The following is a 22,266-nucleotide window of genomic DNA, read 5'->3' as shown; positions in this document are numbered from 1 at the left end:
CTAGTCTAGTAGAGTTGTTGTACTTTAAAGAATTAAAAAGCGTTGAGTAAAGCGTTTCCATTTCAGACAGTTTTGTGTTTTGATTTTTGCGCAATATGGAGGTAAATCTATCCGAGAAATCCTTGATCATACTCTTTACCGACATCCATAATATTCTGGGATCTTGCACCGAGTTAGCATTATCTTGTAGGAATACTGTGAGAGCTTCTTTAATTTGTGTAATGAATTCCTTGTTGTTAAGCAGCATCGAATTAAAACGCCATCTTGGGGCCCGGGTAGATAATGTACCAAATGTTGCTTTCAGGATTAAGTAGCAGTGATCTGATTGGGTGTCATTTCCACTTCGTATTTATCAAATATTCTCGGGGATGCAAAGACGTAATCAATTCTGGATAGTGTGTTGTGTCTCGCCGAACGACAGGAGTACTTGCGGGTCATGGGGTTAAGTGAACGCCATAAATCAGTTACTCCTGTTGATTTCGACCAATCTTTTAATGCTTTAGATGAATTCTTTTGTTCGCTGGAGAAGGAAAGGTAAGTTTTGTCCATCCTTGGGTTCCAAATGGCATTAAAATCCGCACCTATTATGTATGAGTACTCGGGATGGTTTAACATTTCTCCTGTTAGTGAAGTGAAGAAACCCACTTCGTACAAATTCGGGGCATATACCGCTGCCAATGCAATTTTCCTGTTATTGTGTATAATCCTAGCTATAGTTATGCGCCCCTCAGCATCCGACCATACCCCTTTCAATTCGATATTTAATTTGCGTCTGACGACTATGGCTACCCCTCTAGTTCTCGTAGCAAAAGAAGAGTGACCAATATTATGGTATATGTTATCCGCTAACGTATTTATGTCTCCCTCTAAAATGTGCGTTTCGCTTAATAGTGCCACGTCCACATGTTCTTTTTTCATCAGTGTAAGCACGCTTTTGCGCTTGTGTTGTTTGTTTATCCCACCGGTGTTCCATACCATTATATTCAAACTAGCCATAGTCTATGCATGTTTTCGTGTAGTTTTTGGTAATGTTTCTGGAGTATGAAGCTACAATAGATGCACATCCAATTAATGAGGTCCCGTTGAGAGCTGAGCTTAAAAACATATATATATACAAATAAAAATCCCCTATTTTCCCCTCTCCCAGAAAGTCGAACATGCCTGTGTTCCAAGAACACATCCTCCGCGATTGACTTTCTCCCATGGTCCACCGGATTGCCCAACCTGAGCATTGTAATCCTAATTTTCCTATGCTCATTGCCATAGGATCTAACATTTCCATTCTATTGCAATAGAATGTCGCTTTTGGTCTTGCACCTTCCCTTACTGTAATGAAGTATTGTGATAAATAACCTAAAGATAAAAATAAAAAATAAAATAAAAAGAGAATAAACCTTTATCGACATATTCCTTTGAACCCTCCACCAACGTGTGGGGGAAAAAAAAAAGGAAAAGATTGTAGATCAGTATTGACACCTTAATGTGAAGAACATTGGAAAAGAATAATGTAAGTTACAATATATTTAAAAAATATATAGTAATATTGACACCTTAATGTGAAGAACATTGGAAAAGAACAATGTAAGTTAAATTATATTTAAAAAATATAGGGTGATGAGAAGAAAAAATTTAATATAATAAAAATCAATGGAAAGATATAGATAAGGAATAAGAGATAAATAATTATCAACGTGGAGAAGCCACTAGAACCGATTTAACTGATTAGATAAGATAGAAAAGCAGCGCCTTTTAGCGCTTCAATGTGCCTTTAATGGAGTGATTACTTAAATTGTTAGAATAACCTTGCTGTGCTCATATGTTTATGTGTGGATAATTTTAAAGTATTATTAAGGGCTGATTGCACTTCATTTAATTTATTATATGCTATGTGTATGCACACCGAATGTTATTGTTAGAGTTGTATGCTTCGTTGTCATGGTGCCTTATATTCTAGAAGGTTGTAGAATATACTAGTGCCTAGACTATTTTACATTCCAGAATGATCTAAGAGACCCAGGGCATTTGAGCGATAAACCCAGAATATTCCAGATAGATCTTTTTGCATTGATATTTATTTGTCCCCTCAGAGACCAGAGACTGAAATTATAATGTATTATGAATCGTATTATACACAGTACACATTGTTATAGACGACTTGCATATCGTTTGTTACTTTGATGAACACAACAATGTTATTCCAACACTGGTGGAATGACCTCATTGATGAACACAATAAAGTCATTCCAACACTGGTATATATTTAGAGAGAGGCTTAACTGATTCCGGCATTTCCGTCATGCTTTGGGTTATTTGCTGCATTTTGAATCAGGAAATCCTCAGCATCAAAGGGTGTAAATGGACCTGACCTGCGGCCGTTATTGTCCAAGAATGATAACAGCGCCGGATATGCTAGCCTTGGCTTGTGGCCGGCTATGTACAGCTTTTGCATCACAACTTTGTATGGTTGACGCCGGATGATGGCCTCTCTGCTCAAATCTTCGTAGATAAATATTGGTTTATCACCATACTTCAGCTTCCCACGTTGGTTGCGAGCATATTTGATGATTTCATCCCTTGTTGTAGTTTTCCGCAGAGTGACAATGATGACTCTCGGCCCGTTGATATTTTGCCCCTGGGAACCAATTCTGTAAACTTGTTCCACTTCTGGCACTTTGTTTGGATCGGAGTTTTCCAAAATCGTTGATAACTCGTTTGGAAAGTTGATGTCATCGCAGTTCACTGATTCATCAAGCCCCACAATGCGGATGTTATTCCGCCTGTGGTAACGATGGGTTTCTAGTTGCCTCTCCATCACTTCGTTTTTAAGCAATTTTATTTCCCTCCGGTATTCATCTTTAACTTTTTCCATCTCTTCTCCCATCTCTGTCATGATACCTTCGTTCGCCTTGACTGCTTTTGTGTTTTCTGTCACCGAAATCTCCACTGTCGTGATTCGCTTTGACTGTGCATCGAACGCTTCCTTGACTTCTTCTAATTTCTCATCGATGTGATCGAATTTAGCCTCGATGCGATCGAATTTAGCCTCGACGTTTGCCTCGAGCGCCTTGATGTGTGTAATCTGCAGGTTAGACTGTTCTACCATCTGTTCTTTCATCAGGTTAGACTGTTCTACCATCTGTTCTTTCATCAGGTTAGACTGTTCTAACTGTTCTTTCATCAGGTTAGACTGTTCTACCATCAGGTTAGACAGTGTGTTGAAATCGGGTGGATTTCTGCTTTCTTCAGTTGACGGCATATGGTAGATAGATGCAGTGACGTTGGAATCCATAAATCTGGTTGCTCTCCCTTTCACGGAGCTTGAATCTGTACCTTCTTTTATGTTGGTCTCTATTGACTCTCTTTCGGGGACCGTAATCGATGATCCCGGTACGTTGTCCTCTTCCTTCTCCTCCTCGGAGCTTGTCGCCGTCGGCTCAGAACCAGCGACGGTTAGGACGCGTCTATCTCGTTTTTTTACGTCCTGCGCCGTTGAAGTTGCCGTAGTTATTTTCTCTGCCTTCTTTCCACCTTTAACCATATTGTCTTTTGATATGGTTAGTAGAGGGTCTTAACAATACATACGATGTGGTCTATTCTCTTTCTTTACTGTCCAAATAATGTTTTTAAACGAAATTAGCGTTAGTGGGAGCGGAGCAATTGCAAAATGCGTGTGCTACATGTTGTAGCGTAACCGGAAGTCCAAGTTCGTTTTTATAGTGTACATTTTGGCTACTTCATTGATCATCATCATTGAATGTTCAGAGAGAAACAGAGAGGGAGAGAGAGCCCCCGCAACCCCCCCACTTCCTCACTACTCCATGGAACTAATTTCTCCTGTCCCTGTGAGCTAGCTTAGCTTAGTTAGCAGCTAACGTTAGTAGCTAATGTTAGTTAAGGATTTTAACCACAACGGGCATACAGGAATGGCGAGGATATAAAGCATGTTAGATGCATTTATTGGACCTGTTGCTTGCAGAGTTTACATAGAAACAGCGCGACTCGCAAGAGGAGTTATCACAGGCTGTATAGAGCTGCCATAGCTTCTAAACGGTAAGGTTTACTGTGGGTATCAGGCACAGCCCCTCCCTTCCAGCTGGAGTGTAACATGGAAGTTATCAAGTGTCGAGTCCTGGGTCTAGGCAGAATTACGAATAGTGGTTTAAGATAAGTTAATTATATTTTGAATGTGATTCACTGCGCATTAGTTAGATTACACCATTTCCACATTTTTATTACCGCATTTCACTGTATGCCCTGGTATGTATGTGATGAATAAAACTCTTGAATCTTGAATTACACGTTGCGCATGTTATGACTTTGAACTAGGGATGTTCGATATTGGCTTTTTTACCGATACCGATATACCGATATTGTCCAACTCTTAATTTCCGATACCGATATCAACCGATATCAACCGATACCGATATATGCAGGGTTTCCCCCCCCAAAAAACTTAATAATTTCAGGTAATTAACATTACATATCTCTTGTCGTGGAATTAACACAACATTATGCATACTTTTGACAATAAATCAAATCTGAATTAGTTCTTACTTGCTTGCCTGGGTAAATAAAGGTTAGATAAATGTAAAAAAAAAAGAAAAAATAACTTTTTGAAAACAGATACCAATCATTTCCGATATCACATTTGAATGCCAATATCGGCCGATAATATCGGTAGGCCGATAATATCGGACATCCCTACTTTGAACGTCTGCCATTTCCACCGCAAAAGGCACATACAATTAACAATACAACGTGTCGATCATGAATATGCAAATCGACTAAATGTAATCGTCGACGACGTCGACTAGCCCTAGTTGACACGGTAACAGAGAGAGACAGTACCACTCACCAGTCGGTTGGCCTCTATGTAAGCAGCTAGTGTGTTGACACGGTAACAGAGACCCTGGTCCATGATGTGGACATAGCAACGTAGTCGTCCTCCGTGGTAGGCGTCGCTCATGTCCCCGCGGTGGTCGTTCCAACAGGACCGCTCCCTGGCAAGCTGGAGGAGAGGCTCGTCCCGGGACGAGATGTGGAGCTCTGGAGAGGAGAATATCTAATGTTACAATGCAAACAGGGTGGGAAATTACACTTGAGACTACACATGAGATTATTTTCTATTTTAAAATTATATTTGGCTGGGAATCAGTGGCGGCTGGTGACCAAATTTTTTGGTGAAGCACAAATTATTATATTATATTATATATTAAATAATATTTTTAAAACATCCCCCACTGTGTGTGTCAGTGGTCAGTGGACACAGATGAAGACATATTAACATTAGGTGACGGCGCACCTGACCAGACAGATGCAAAAAATTACATATTCGGTGATGGCGCACCTGACCAGACACAGATGCAAAAAATTACATATTCGGTGACGGCACACCTGACCAGACAGATGAAAACATATTAGGTGACGCGTGACGGCACACCTAACCAGACACAGATCAAAACATATTAGGTGACAGCGCACCTGACCAGATCAAAACATATTAGGTGACAGCGCACCTGACCAGATCAAAACATAATTTAGGTGACAGCGCACCTGACCAGATCAAAACATATTAGGTGACAGTGCACCTGACCAGATCAAAACATATTAGGTGAAGGTGACAAGGAAAAGGAAAGATGAAATTACCTACCTGGGTTCCATCCTAGAGGCAACTCTTTCCTGTGACAAAATGGGATCCAATGTAATAAAACTAAGTCAACCAACGAACTAGATTCCTGTACCGGATCTCCATTCTGGTAAACAAGAATACCTTGAAGACTAACAGGAGCACTCATTCAAGGGTACTACGACTATGCTTGCACCTCATGGTACCAAAGCACCTCAAAGGCACTAAAAACAAGATTACAAACATCACAAAACAAACTGGTCAGACTACTGCTTGACCTTACTCCAAAAACCCACCTCACCCCTGCCCATTTTGACAACCTAGGATGGCTTAGAGTAGATGACAGAGTACAGCAACTTGCAATGGGCCTGGTCTACAAGATACACTTCACCACTAAGATACCCATGTGCATGTCGAAATACTTCCCAAAGGTCAGTGAATACCATGACCACAACACCAGAGGGAGTTCTACGAATCATGTTCAACCCAGATAAAATAATTTAAAAAGAAAAAAATATATAATAAATTTAATAACTTTTTTTTATAAAAAGATCCAGATGCATAAGTCCTCTCCATGTTGCTGATTTATACTTCGGTCCTTTGGTGCAAAGTTTCATTTAGCCTACAGTGCTACTGCCTACACAGTAGTGTTGTCACGATACTGGAATTTCGAACTTCAATACAATACCTTGAAAAGTATCGATATTCGATACGATTTTCGATACCACGGGGGAAAAAGGTTCAATCTTAAAATGTAAAAAAATTTAAATAAGATATATATATATATTTTTTTTTCTATACATTTTGCTTTTGTTGCTGGTTGATTCTCCTCAGCTTCTCTCTGGTACTATAATAGAAGATAAATATAACACTTTTAAAACCCTTTGTTTATCTTTAGATCACACATTTAAAAAGAACTTCATCTCACTTCAATAATTTTTATTGCAAAACATGGTATTTTCTCAAGCAGACAGATGTAAACACTGTAATCTGTGTTGCATGTACCTGACAAACTGAACTGTTTGTATTAGTCATATTCCGACTTAACTGAATGCACATGTGTGTGTGTGTGGACTACTGTACTATTACAGGTATTGAAATGAACAATGCAACTTCCTTATAAAAAATATATATATATATATATTTTTTTTAATGAATAATAAAATTTAGATATTTTTGACAACACTACTACACAGTAATGTTACTGACTGTACAGGGCTCTCCAAGCCCTCTCAAAGCAGGAAATGGTTGGATAGGAAATGGTGTTCTCTGATTGGTGTAAAAAAAGTGTCTGAACTGTCAATCATTCAAGCCCCATTCAAATGAATGAGTGAGTCTAAGCCTCACGGGTGTGCACTTAGACCAGTTACTGTCCAATCAAAGGTGCTATTTCGCTGCCATTCACTTACATTAGCTAGTGAGGCACTTGAGGAATGTGCCTCACTACTAGCCAATGTAAGTGATTGGGAGCTGTGTATCACTTGAAAAAAAATCACTGGTATTTTTTTTTCACAGAGGAAAACATTTCTAAAAATATATATATATATATATATAAAAAATATATATATAATAAATAAATATGATTTATATTAATAATAATTAAAAAAATCTTTCTTTTTTTGTATACTAGTGAAGCACTGCCTCACTAGTAGTCATGCAATAACCTCCACTGCTGGGAATATAATAATGGAACTAGACAATTCCACGGGGGAAATTGTGAAAGTGTGGGTGATGCCCAGGGCTCTACGCTAACCTTTTTCCCAAGGAGCACATGTGCTCCTAAATGAAAAATGTTTGGAGCACACAAATAAATTTAGGAGCACACAAAGAAATTTAGGGGTTACAAAGGGTCAGATTAAACCGAATATATGTATTTATTGATTGATATATATTGCATAATATTTGTATATCGTTTGATATCCCTTGTGTATTCTTTGTACATATACACGGAATATCCCTTTAGCCCAGACCATAATATTTCATTCTCCTATTGGACAGCGGTCCACAGGCGCCAGAGCCGTGCCTCCGGAGTCAGGTTCAAAGTCACCGTCAAGACATGTCTGAACATGCCCGGCCTTGCTCAGGGCTACGAGACAGAAATGAGGCTGGCACTAGTTTGTTCACCGTGCATATAAATACGCCGCAGGTGAATACAGAAGCACTTAGTCTTACTTAGTCAGAAGTCAAGAGTTACCCAATAAGTTGAAGCCTCACCCACGATACTCCGTGCGGTGAAGTATGGCCTGTTTGGCCCCAGAATAGAGCATTGAGACCGCGTGCGAATTAATGACTGAATTGTCAGAGTTTGGCGCTATACCGTCGAGTGCGACATATTTCTATTAAGTCAGTAATAGTCTATTTGTGTATAGTGTATCGTGCGGCTAAAGTTCTACAGTGACCAGCATCACCAACGCTTCCTCGTATTAGCTAGAGTTCTTATCCAGGCTGGGCTGCTTTCATGGCGCTTTCACCCGAGGAGACCTAGACGAGAACCGTGTGGACATGTACACTGGATTAATCTACCCGACGACTACATAGCCCTTTGCGGCTGGATTATATTTGCTTTGGTCCTGTGATTTATGGAGCGGAGAATCGCCGACGCTTACACGTGTTGGATTTACCCCGCGAGGAGCCAAGTCGAGTCGGCGCCTCAGAGAGCCTGAGGCCGGCTAGCTTTCTTCACTGTGGAGCTACAGTCTACGGAGAACAGCTGTATTCGTCTGTGGATCAAGAGGCTATTGCACCGTCTCCTGTACTTGGAGTCTCCTTAGTCATCGTTGACCAGACTCTCTACTACCGACAGATCCTCTACCCCTGCTGGCTTACAACCAGGGGGACCCTTCCAGTATCTCCCGCTATATATTACTAGTGTACCATAGATATAATTCCCTAAGATTCAGGTTGTATAATTACCTCCTGCGTAACCAGAGAATGGACATTCATTGTTGATTTGCCTACGCACATTCCTTTGCCTTACAAGTGCATTCAAAGTATAATAGAGAAGTATTATGTACCTTTTGCTGCAATAAATACTTAAAGACAACTTTGTGTAGAACCGGTTCATTGTGGGAAGTGTTCATTATATTTAGATATCATGTACTGTATGGCCAGTAATTAAAGTACATAAAGCGGTAGTGGTTTAATGATACCATACTTATCAATACAGTCAGGGAATTGTACCCCTCAGTTACAAGGGGCGCAGTGAAAAAAGTACCAGAGTTTATTAACAAACAACATACATTACATCATACATGCATATTATACTGTGCGTGTGTGTGTGTACTAAGGGACAAACATCTGTGCAATAGCACCACCAAAATCACACATTGGTCCATGCCTACTAGACAAAGGATATAGGTTGTCCAGCTGATTTTGTATGTTGTAGTGTTGTCACGATACCAACATTTTGACTTCGATACAGATAGGAAAGGTAATGGAATATATTATTAGATGACAGACATGGAAAGTTCTTTATACAATTCTTTAATTCATTATAATTTAAATTAATATTTTGACACTGTTGAAACTTAAATAATCAAATGATTGTTACAGCTGCTGAGCTATATACTATAGCTAATGTCCATCAATATCTTCCTTTTGAATGAAATAGTATCAGGAATCAGGAGAGAGGGGATGCAAAGCTTGCAGAGTTTTCCAGAGAGAGAGAGAGCGAGAGAGAGTTTTACCGCGACGAGGTGCGTTTAGACCATTGCTCGCAGACTTTTCCTTACACACATACTGTAGAAACAGCTGAGAGAGAGAGAGAGAGAGAGAGAGAGAGAGAGAGAGAGAGAGAGAGAGAGAGAGAGAGAGAGAGAGAGAGAGAGAGAGAGAGAGAGAGAGAGAGAGAGAGAGAGAGAGAGAGAGAGAGAGAGAGGTTTTTACCGCGGCGAGGTGTGTTTTTTTAGACCATTGCTTGCGGACTTTTCCTTACACAAAAACAGCGTGACTCGTGAGAAGTTGTCACAGAGCTGTCAAACGCAGGGCTGAATAGTTAGATGTCATACCTGTAGCTTCTAAAATTGAAGGTCCGCACTGCTCTGTGTATATTATAAAATGACAATTGCGCTTTGACACGCCCACTACCCAAAACCATTACTCGCACACCGTGCTCCTAAATGATTTGTCCGGTTCGCACAAATCTATTGTAAGGGGCAAATGCGAGTGAAATGCTCGCACTGTAGAGCCCTGATGCCTGTGTACTGCCGGCCAACGGGAGAGGATCTTCCAGCAGAGTATGACGACCGCTCTCGCGAGTCTCTACAACAAACGGTTCAAAATAAACTAAAAGGGGCGGGACTTAACCCATTCAGTGCCAACCACGAGTATAGTCGGGTTAACTCGCCATCGCTTGCATGCCAATCACGAGTATAGCCGGGTTTTAATCGTTATTTCTTTTATTAGCGATATCCATTCATTTTTCATCCATCCAGCCTGACGTTATCATTGGGAATGGGTCTGAGCTCGCAAAGGGCAAATACCGCAGCCTATCGTCTCCCGGATGGTATGGCACATCATTGGATTGGATTGGCTGGGACTGTGCATCAAAAAAATAAATCCGGTCCAGGTTTTACTTCTCGGGCATGCAGCTGGATACTATTGCATTGAGTCCCCCCACTGGGAGCATCGTGGATTATGTGTTTTGGACTATAACATTGGATCAATGGACGCAATCTATATTTGTAATGGCGATCAGGAATTGGATTAATCTTTTTGCATGACATCAGATGTGAGGTAAGGCCTTCATGTTACGAATCTTGGGGTAATCAGATGTTCCTTTCTCCGCCATCGGAGCGTGTGTGTGTGTGTGAGGTTCGCGCCGACCAAAGTACGGAGAAGCGATTTTTCAGACCCCGCTTCTCTTCGTACATGAGGACACATATACTATCGATAATCTAGCGTTTATTTGAAAACTATTCATAAATCAGCCAAAAAATTACAACGTGTTTTGTGTATTCCACTAAAGGGCTATTATCGTGTCTTTCTCTGGAATTACTAGAAATCTCCAAAACTATACTCGTATTCAAAACGGTATAAAGCGGAAATGTACCGATGAAAAAACAATCCGTTTCGTACATGTTGACTGCAAGCAAGTCATTGATAAGCGATGGGTGTATTAGACCCATAGCCATAATTTAAGATATAGTTTAAGCGTTCGCAAATATCCCTGTCCTTCCATTGACTAAAGTGCTGGCATACAAGCCCTAATTTGATCATATGGGCGTGGCTCTGAATAAGTTAAGCATAGGGGGCGGGGCAAACATAGACTCATGAGAGGATATCCCTACTGAGTACAATGGCACAACCCGCAAGTCTCTACGACAAACGGTTCAAAAGATACCAAAGGGGGGCGGGGCCTAATATTAGGGGGCGTGGTCGACATAGACCAATGAAAGAGGATATCCCCACTGAGTCCAATGGCGCCACCCCCAAGTCTCTACGACAAACAGTGCACGAGATATGAAATGGGTTATGGGCTTGGCTTCCGAATGGGGGCGTGGCTTAAGAACGGGCGTGGTTAACATAAACCAATGAATGTAGAAGTCTGTACCGAGTTGATTGACACCTTCCATAAGCATGTGTGTGTGTCTGTGTCTGGTTTTACCTCTGAAAGTGTAAGAGGCTCTTTGTCGTAGAGACTAGAGCATCAGTGGTGACCGTCATGGTGACCGGAAACAAGATGGCGCCGCCCACGGCTGCCTTGGCGCTACAGTGTGCTGCGTTTTGTTTGTTCAGTGTTGTATCTGTGTCCTGTCTAACGTTCTACACCAAAGAAGAACTTCTGCACATCGGGTGTTCAAACCCATCGGACACTTTCCCAACACTACTCACCCGTTCCACGGATTTATTGGATATACTGGTCAGGGGGACCGCGTTCTTCGCCAGTGCTGTGCGCTGGATCAGACGGCAACGGGGAAGGAGAGGTGGCTGTCTGGTTCGCCTCCGGCGGCGGGGCTCGCGGCCACCACTTCCCGGTATATTCCTCGGAAACGTGAACTCTATACCAAATAAAATGGACGAACTCCGGTGGCTGGTTGCGGGAAACAAGGACTTTCACTCCACAGCTGTCTTTGCGTTCGTGGAGACCCATCTGAAGCCATCAGTCCCAGACGGGGCTGTACAGCTGGAGGGCTTTTCTGCGTTTCGTGCCGACAGGGACTTCGAGGCGGCGGGTAAGTCGCGTGGAGGGGGTCTTATGTTTTTTATTAACAATCGCTGGTGTTCCGATGTGACAGTAATTCACCAACACTGTTCCTCTGCTATCGAATCCCTCTTCATCCGCTGTCGTCCATTCTATTCCCCCCGTGAGTTCAACTCTTACATCCTCGTCTGTGTTTACATTCCTCCTGACGCTGACGTCACCGCAGCGGTAGACACACTAGCCGAACAGCTGACGAATGTTGAACGAAACCACCCGGACAGTTTTGTTGTTGTATTGGGGGATTTTAACCAGGCTCATCTGAGCCGGTCTCTCCCCAAATACAGGCAGCAAGTCACTTGCCCAACTCGAGGAGTGAACACTCTGGATCACTGCTACTGTACTATTCGGCAGGCCTACCATTCTGTCCCCCGTGCAGCACTGGGCAACAGTGATCATCATCTCATCCACCTGATCCCTTGCTACAGGCAGAGATTAAAACAATCAAAACCTGTAGTGCGGAGCTTCAGAGTGTGGTCCAGTGAGGCATGCGAGTGTCTCCGCGCCTGGCTGGAGAGGGCAGGCTGTGACCAGGTCTTTGTTGAGTGGGCGGGGCCTGAGGCTGGAAACAACCTGGATGACTACACAGACACTGTGACATCATTCATCAGCCTCAGCGAGAAGGTGTGTGTCCCCCTCCGCACTAGGAAGATCTACAACAACAACAAACCCTGGTTTTCAGCCCAACTCAGGCGGCTGAGGTCGGAGAAGGAGGTGGCCAGGCTCAGTGGTGATGCTCATCGGTTCAGGCAGGCCAAGTACAAATTCGCCAAAGAGGTGAGGGAGGCGAAACTTCGCTTCTCAGAGAAACTGCAGCAGCAGCTCTCTGAGGGGAATTCCTCCTCCGTTTGGAAAGGCCTCAAGACCATTACAAACTATAAGCCGAAGTCACCACAGGCGCCTGATAACCTCCCCCTGGCGAACGAGCTAAACACATTTTACTGTAGGTTTGAGAAAGAGGTTCCCCCCCGCCCTCTTCCTTCACCCACTCGGTCACAACCTCCATCCCCCCACCCCAGTGGGCCCCCCCCCCCCTCTCTCTGTCAGTGTGAGAGAGGTGAAACGGCTGTTTTCTAGTCAGAATCCCCGGAAGGCGGCCGGCCCGGACTCTCCCCCTCTGCCCTGAAGCACTGTGCTGACCAGCTCGCACCGGTGTTTACCACCATTTTTAATGCATCGCTGGAGCTGTGTCACGTCCCAGCATGCTTCAAGGCCTCAACAATCATCCCCGTCCCCAAGAAGGCCAAGGTCACGGGCCTTAATGACTACAGACCTGTCGCCCTGACCTCTGTGGTCATGAAGGTCCTGGAGCGCTTTGTCCTGGCCCACCTGAAGCTCATCACAGATCCTGTGCTGGACCCGCTGCAGTTCGCGTACAGAGCCAACAGATCCACAGAGGATGCTGTGAACATGGCTCTGCACTACACGCTGGAACATCTGGACTATGCGGGCAACTATGTCAGGATCCTGTATGTGGACTTCAGCTCGGCCTTCAACACCATCCTTCCACCCATCCTGGAACACCAGCTATCCCTGCTGCAGGTGCCGGCCTCCACTTGCAGGTGGATTACCGACTTCCTGTCCAACAGGTCTCAGCGGGTGAGGCTGGGGAAGAGCATTTCCAGCTCTAGGTCCACCAGCACCGGTTCCCCGCAGGGCTGCGTTCTTTCCCCACTACTGTTCTCCCTGTACACCAACAGCTGTGCCTCTCTACACCCCTCGGTCAAACTCCTGAAATTCGCTGACGACACCACCCTGGTGGGTCTCATCTCCAGGGGGGACGAGTCGGCCTATAGGACGGAGATCGAGAGGCTGCAGAGCTGGTGCAGCTGCAACAACCTGGAGCTCAATGCTCAAAAGACAGTGGAGATGGTAGTGGACTTCAGGAAGAAAGCAGCCCTGCCCTCTCCCATCATACTGGGAGGCACTCAGGTGACCTCCGTGGATTCCTCGGCATGACCATCTCCCGGAATTTGAAGTGGGAGCTCAACATCACGGGCCTGCTCAAGAAGGCCCAGGGGAGGATGTTCTTCCTCCGGCAGTTGAAGAAATATAAACTGCAGAGGACCATGATGGCCCAATTCTACACGGCCATCATTGAGTCCATCCTCACCCACTCCATCATCTCCTGGTTCCCCGCTGCAGCGGCAAAGGATCTTGCCAAGCTGCAGCGGGTGATTCGCTCCGCGGAGAGGGTGATCGGCTGTCCCCTGCCCTCCCTCAGGTCCCTGCACGACTCCAGGGCGCTGAAGAGGGCGAGGAAGATCATGGCCGACCCATCCCACCCCGGTCACAGCCTCTTCACCCTGCTCCCCTCTGGGAGAAGGCTGAGGATCCCAAAGGCTGTGAAAGCTCGACACAGACTGAGCTTCTTCCCCTCAGCCGCCAGGCTGATCAATGCCTCAGGCCCCCCCCCCCCCCCCCCCCCTCGGTACCCCCCCCCCCCCCCTCTGCCCCCAAGTGACACTGGCACAATGACACTGACTGCACTGCACTAGTCCGTACTGGATCCCTGCACTCTTCACTTTATATATATATATGTATTTATTGATTAATCCCCCACTGCACTGTTTCGTTTCTTTTCTTGTCTGTGTTGGTGTTGTTTACTGTGAAAAAAGAAAGGAAATGCATACACTGTATTGCTGCAACAATTACCAATGTGTTTTACACAAATGGCTAAATAAAGGAATCTGAATCTGAATTCATGTGCCTGTCCCTTTAAGTGAAAGCTTTTGTTTTTTTATGTACAGTACATGCACACTAGGGATGGGTACCGTTCACATTTGAACCGATACCGGTACCTGTGAATCGATACCGGTACCCAACGGTACCTTTTTTCTGTACTTTCGTCTAATTTTTTTTTATCTACCTACCTCAGTTGTAAAAAAAAATCCAAACTTAATATTTAATAAATAAATAATGTATTATTATTACTTTATTATTATTTACATCTTACTAGGGCTGTCCCCGACTAAGGATTTTGATAGTCGACTATGAATGGCCAAAATTTGCCGTTAGTCGACAAAAAAAAAAAAAATATATATATATATATATATATAATATATCTTTTTTCTTCTTCTTTTTTTCATTCCATTTGGGCTGTGGGGGTGCTTAATGTCTGAAGGAGTCGACTGAAGGCTTCTTGTCCTCTGCAAAAGCTTGCAATTGGTCCACTGATGGATACATCTTGATATTTGTCTATTCTAGTGTGTTCTATGTTGGACTTCCTGACTGGCAGACCCCAGGTGGTGAGAGCAGGCAACTGCACCTCCTCATCCATCACCCTCAACATAGGGGCCCCCCAGGGCTGTGTTCTGAGTCCCCTCCTCTACTCCCTGTACACACACGACTGTGTGGCTCAGCGGAGTAGCAATACAATCATCAAATTTGCTGACGACACAGTGGTGGTGGGCCTGATCTCTGCCAACGACGAGAGGGCCTACCTGGAAGAGGTCAAGGTCCTGGCGGGATGGTGCCAGGAAAACAGCCTCTCCCTGAACGTCAGCAAAACAAAGGAGATGATTGTGGACTTCAGGAGGTCGGGGGTCAAGGACTACAGCCCCCTCAGCATCGACGGGGCACCGGTTGAGAGAGTCAACAGCTTTAAGTACCTCGGAGCCTACATATCCGAGGACTTGACATGGACCACACACATTGACAGTGTTGTGAAGAAGGCACGACAACGCCTCTACTTCCTCAGGCGCCTAAGGAAGTTCCAAGTCAGCCAGAAGATCCTTAAGAACTTCTACTCATGTACAATAGAGAGCATCTTGACCGGCAACATCACCTCCTGGTTTGGGAATAGCACTGCACAAGACCGAAGCAGACTACAAAGAGTGACACGTTCAGCCGAACGCACAATTGGAGGGGGGCTCCCCACCCTCCAGAACATTTACTACAAGCGTTGCAGGGGCAAGGCTAAGAGAATCATTAAAGACTCCAGTCACCCGAACAACTGCCTCTTTGAACTGCTGCGGTCAGGCAAGCGATACCGGAGTCTCAAGGCGAGCACAGAAAGACTCAGAAGAAGCTTCTATCCCCAGGCCATCAGGCTGCTAAACGAACAATGAATGAACACTACACAACAACAACCACCAAACGCACATAGCACACACATCCACACGCACACACTCACTTTAAACAAACACACTGTAGCACCCACTCCACACACTTTATAGCACACACCCACTTTAAACAAACACACTGTAGCACCCACTCCCCACACTTTATATTTATGGATGAAGGACTGCACTACAACTCGTACACCTTACTGTAAATTGTACCTAAAATTGTACCTCATCCCATTTCTGCTTTGCACTAGATAGTACTGTACATTAGTACACTGCATAGTATTGTGTATTGTATATTATATGGTAACTCAGAACATTGTACATATGTCTATACCGAACACTGTGACCTCATTTTTCTTCTTCTAAATTCATGCTATATTATGTTATTATGTTATTTGATACTATCTTGTCTAGCACAGTCTCTGGAGCGTAACAGTAAGAAGCATTTTGTATGAAAGTATTCTGTACTTCTGTATGACAACTATTAAAGAACTTGAACTTCATTAGATGGGTGAAATCCTCTTTCAGTGCCTCTGTGCCTGTTTTCGTAAGCAGTTAGCATTAGCCACGCTTCTAGGCCTCTTTTCTTTTGGAAAGAATGATAAAAATATATATATATATATATATATTTTTATACTTTTTTTTTTTTTTTGTATTTGACTAAGAGGTTGGCAGTCGACTACGGCTCCTTTCGACCGATTAGTCGACTAATCGACTAATAGGGGTCAGCCCTACATCTTACTGATGTAAAGTATTTTACAACTGATTAACAAACAAACAATCTAGCAGCAATGCACTACTCTGCTGCTGACAGGGACGCGAGAAGGGGGGGGGTGCGGCAGGGGCTGCAGCATCCCCTGCTGGATGGGAATGTAACTGCAACTGCAAGGTTGTTTTGGATTTTATTCCAAATTTGTAACCGAGGCTACTCATGTCACAGAGAGGAACGGCACTGCAGATTTACCCTACTCTTGGAATTCATTCAGATCGTCATAGGGGCGCTGTCTCGATAATGCAGTGTTATTATTAACAGCGTGTAGCCTACGCATGAACCGGTTGGGATTCGAATAGACGCGGCCTGGAAGCGTCAACGCGGAACTGGAAATCCGTTGGTAAAAAAAATAGACACAGCGGCTGGGATAGTTTTGGACTTTTGGGACGCTGCATTCGCAGTAAAGGAATATATGAACAAGCCAGCAGAACTATCCGAGCCCCCGGGAGGGTGATCGAAGACCTGTCGGCGATCATGTATGCGGGGAACGAATTGCAGAGGGAGTGCGCACAGCCAGGTGGGGTAAGCTGGGCTGTGATGTGTGCATCAGAACGGTTGGGCAGCGGTTTTGATTGAAAAGTTTGATTGAAAAGTTTATTAACAGATTGCAGAATGGGTACAGTACAGTAGGCTACAGCTCAATACATACAATTGTTAAGGGGATGCAGACCAGAGAAAGACTTTCGTCTTGTTTACATCAGGGTCCTCCATTTTCAATTCATCATAGTATCCTCTAGTCCAGTGGTTCCCAACCTTTTTCCCCCCAGGGACCCCCAAACATCTCTGATGAAATTCGCGGACCCCCTCCTAATAAGATACCATAACATTTTTTTTTTTCATTTTAATAACAAACTGCTTATACACAGGCATATGCATCACAATTAGACCCACTATGCTTCTTTGACTTGTGCCTTCAATCAACAAATCTCATCTTGCACCATATGCATTTCAAAATGTTTGGCCAATATTCAAATGCTGTATTCATCCTCTCAAATCAGGCCCTAATGGTGAACGGTTTGCATTTATGGAACAAATCAATGCAACAAATTAAACTAAATATGAGACAGGAAATTCCAATCAGTAGCAGAGAGAATCTGTCCTAGCTGGGTTTAATACCTTTTTTTTGTCATTTTAATAACAAACTGCTTATACACAGGCATATGCATCACAATTAGACCCACTATGCTTCTTTAACTTGTGCCTTCAATCAACAAATCTCATCTTGCACCATATGCATTTCAAAATGTTTGGCCAATATTCAAATCCTGTATTCATCCTCTCAAATCAGTCCCTAATGGTGAACGGTTTGCATTTATGGAACAAATCAATGCAACAAATTAAACTAAATATGAGACAGGAAATTCCAATCAGTAGCAGAGAGAATCTGTCCTAGCTGGGTTTAATACCTTTTTTTTGTCATTTTAATAACAAACTGCTTATACACAGGCATATGCATCATAATTAGACCCACTATGCTTCTTTGACTTGTGCCTTCAATCAACAAATCTAATCTTGCACCATATGTATTTCAAAATGTTGGCCAATATTCAAATCCTGTATTCATCCTCTCAAATCAGGCCCTAATGGTGAACGGTTTGCATTTATGTTGAATGAAGTAAGAATCCACTGCAGTAAAAATATCCTCACCTCGAGTGGTGGTAGTAAGGTTGACTGACATGAGAATGTCCTGCTTCAGATCCTCATTTTCGATATATTGCACATAAACGATGAGCACAGCCTCGTCTGCGACAGTTGTAGTTTCATCAAGTTGTATGGCAAATGGACCCTTTCTAAGCTTTTCTGACAGCTGCTGCTCGCAATCACTTGACATCTTATCAATTCGGTCTTTCACTACATTGTTCGAGAGTGGTACTGATTTTAGTTTATCCGCCACCTGTGGGCCGCACAGTTTCTAAACCATTTTGATGCAGGCTGGTTTGATGAGCTGCTCGCCAATATTGTGCGGTTTCTTTGCTTTTGCAATTAAAAGCGAACACTCAAAGGAGGCTTCGGTAGCCTTCTGTAAATCACTGCCACCCCTGCTCCACGCTACTCTAACATCAACAGGCTTGTTCGCCTTGAGAGACTGTTCTTTCCTCCGAAAAAAGTCCGGATCCTTCCCAACGGTTTCTGGGTGCTTAGACGCCTGATGTCTCTTCAGCTTGCTGGGCTTCAGGCTCGAGTTTGCCAACTTTTCTCCACAAATCACACACTCAGGTCGTTTGTCTGGTCCCTCAGTGAAGCCTTGCAGATGAGCTGCCGTCATCTCCTTTTCGTTTGTCACACATTTTCGCCTCTGGCGGCTGACTGCAGACGAGCCGAGAAAGTTAACTAGCGTGCTAGGCTAGCTACAGTCAACTGATTCGCGTTTTAGCGGCTACCCGGTAGCCTACTGTTAACGTTCAAAAATCATGTCTAGATGTTTATTTATCTTTATTTTTTATTGTAGTGGAGAGACTATTCATGCTTCTGATGATAAAAATATGCTAATTAAACATTTCTCTGAAAAAAAAGATTTTTTTTTTTTTTTTTTTTTTTTTAAGACCTCAAACCATCTGTGGTCTGGCGGACCCCCTGCGCCCCCTGGCGGACCCCCAGGGGTCCGCGGACCCCAGGTTGGGAATCACTGCTCTAGTCAAGTGAACGAGAGTGTTGGTTATGACATGACAGACAGTGGAGCTGTTTGCAGATAGCGAGCATTTTGACGTGTTGCGTGGTGGCGATGTCTCGCAGACAATACAACTACAAGTATAATTATATAATATATATATTTTATATTAAAAAAAAATTATATAAAAAAATAAAAAATTAATAAAAAACGATCGATATCTCAGCACCCCCACTCCCCGCGGACTTCTCGCGTGCCAGGCTGCTGATTGAGTATTCTAGCAGTTATTTTCGCTCCACACTCACTGTGTGCTTCTCCCCCTCTTTGGAGAAGACCCGTTCTGCGGTGTGTGTGTGGCTTGTTTACCGACGTCACATCCTCTACTCTTCTGTCCTGAGTTGTGCCGGCTTGTACTGTAGCCCTAGGAGCTAACGTTATGTCCGACGATTAGCTAACGTTAGCTTAAGAACGTTAAACGGGTTACAAATATGTGAAACTATCGAAGGAGTTCCAATCGCTAAAAAAATAAAACCCACCGCGGCAGCGCAAGCACATAGCAAAAGAACGTTTCGAGAGGAGTGGAAGTTTGGAGATAGACAGCAGTGTTTCAAGAGACTGGCTACAGTAATATGATGCTGGGCTGTAGTGATGAGTTGTTCCGTGTGGCGCAAGTATGTAAAAAAAAAAAAAAACAGAAACAACACGTTTGTCATCTGTAGTAAATAAATGAAGCTGGAATCCATTCGTGACTATGAACAGAGCCAGTGTCCCATTGTGTCCCGGATTCAATCGGAGCCTCTCCTCTAAAGACGCTCTGTGGCTAGGCTAACAGCCATGTCAGACAGAGCAGATGTGGAAACTGAACTACACTTTCTAACAACCTGCCCACTGTACTTTATTATGATGAATTGAAAATGGGGGACCCTGATGTAAACAAGACGAAAGTCTTTCTCTGGTCTGCATCCCCTTAACAATTGTATGTATTGAGCTGTACTGTACTGTACCCATTCTGCAATCTGTTAATAAACTTTTCAATCAATCAATCAATCAATCAATCAATCAGTACCAATATATCAGACACATACTCCCCAGTCCCCATGAATTGCAAACACCCAAAGAGAGTTTGAAAACATGTATTGTGCCGTTGACATTAACGTGCGGTTTCATTTTGCGGTCAACAAAACGTGACGTCATCGGAAAAAATTGCATTGTACCGAAAGTAGGCACCGTTGAATCTCACGCGAATCGATACTCGGTAGTACCGACGTGTTTCGGTAGGTACTAGGGGTGTAACGGTACACAGAAGCCACGGTTCGGTACGTACCTCGGTATTGGGGTCATGATTCGGTACGAGTTCGGTACAACAGAAAAAAAATATTTATAATAATTATTATTATTAATATAATTTTTTTGTAATATATATATATATTTTCTTTTTATTTATATATTATATTTATGATAATTTTTTTTTTATCCACTTTTTCTCCCATTTTCTATATTTTTTTTCCCATCCCAATTTCGTATCATCCAATTCAACCCTCCCCTGTCACGAACGCTGTTTCTTGCCTCCCACAAGCCGGCTGCAATGTGGACTAAGTCATACATAGCACAAGTCCCCTCCGGTACGTTGAGGTAACAGCAGTCGCATCTTTTCACCTGCGCAGCTCGATCTCTCAGTGGCGAGGAGTAACGCGTGGGAGGCTCACGCTGCCCCCGACACTTCCTGATTCTACTGCGCAGGCGCACCAACCGACCTGTAGGAGTCGCTGTCCACAACGCCCGATCCCCACCCATCAGTTTCCCACCCCCTAATACGGCCAATGTGTATTAGTATGAACGACCAGCTAAACTGAAAGCAATGTGGAGCGCTGGGCTCGAACAGGCGAGCCCAGCGTCTCCGTCATTCGTGGCGAGCGCCTTGCCCACTACGCCACGTAGCCGCCCATATTTATGATAATTATTATTATTAAATAGAATACTTTTCTATAGGCTTGCCGTGGTAATTAGTGATAATGGTGTCATTCTGTGTTCAGGCATCCACTTGCTTACTGCCCCTTTAAACTTATCCTTGCTAAGTTTCAGTTTCACTTCCAGAGAGAATTTTACTGCACGACCAGACTGAACTAGAGAACAGATGACATATTACAACAATGGCAGAGGATTATTTGGATTTAAACACAGTGGAGCTCAGATGATCTGTCCGGAAAAGTAGGTTTCTTCTTTTTATTTGATTGTGCGCCTGTCAGTCCGGCGGGCCGCGGGGAGAATGTTGATGTGTTTGTTGGCACGTGTGTGTCGGCGACGCGTGTGTTTAACTTTCTTTCCATTGGTTTCATTTGGTTAACGTTATTGGGCGCACAAGAAAACGAAAGAAAACTGTAATAACCCTGCAGCTGTTCCAATTGTAAATGTGCCTTTCTCCTCCGTGCACTTTCAACGCTCTGAAGTCTGAACTCGGTGTGTGGCCGGCTACACGCGCTGTTCTCGCACGGACCTCGCGAGTGCCTGCATGTGGGTGTGTTTGCGCTGTGGGGCGTATTCGTTGCATGGGTGTGCGTACCGCACCGTGACGGCCGTACGGTAAATTCGCGGGACGAATAGACGTACCGTTACACCCCTAGTAGGTACCTTTAAAAGTACAGAATTCGGTACCCATCCCTAATGCACACTGCAAGCCTTAATTGATTCAAATCCTAACTGACACAAATCTATGAGGGGTGGAAGTAACAGAAATCAATAAATGAATGTGTAACCGATTAAAATGCATTCAATAAATGAATGTGTAACAGATTAAATTAATGTGTAACCGATTAAAATGCATTCAATAAATGAATGTGTAACCGATTAAATTAATGTGTAACCGATTAAAATGCAATCAAATCAAATAGTCACTTGATGAATTAGCAAATGATTTAATTAATTCAGAACCAAACTGAATAATAAATAGACTGGTTTATCTAATCACCTTGAAATTCAATTCAGTGCGCTGCA

The 22,266-nt window shown here is 43.6% G+C and overlaps 1 protein-coding gene across 1 annotated transcript in view; it reads right to left on the bottom strand.

Moving 5' to 3' along the window:
- Positions 1-22,266, bottom strand: part of eif2b3 (eukaryotic translation initiation factor 2B, subunit 3 gamma) — a gene marked incomplete at its 3' end in the record, with an annotated part of 235,016 nt that overhangs the window by 13,317 nt on the left and 199,433 nt on the right. Inside the window, exon 8 of the mRNA XM_084327117.1 lies at positions 4,856-5,046. Coding sequence (XP_084183243.1) covers positions 4,856-5,046 — 191 coding nt within the window. The remainder of the gene's footprint in view (positions 1-4,855; positions 5,047-22,266) is intronic.

This window comes from Notolepis coatsorum (assembly GCF_963971535.1).
Source record: "Notolepis coatsorum genome assembly, chromosome: 13".
In the NCBI taxonomy this organism is placed as follows: Eukaryota; Metazoa; Chordata; class Actinopteri; order Aulopiformes; family Paralepididae; genus Notolepis; species Notolepis coatsorum.
Note: the sequence above shows the minus strand (reverse complement) of the source record. Positions and strands in the feature narration are given on the sequence as shown.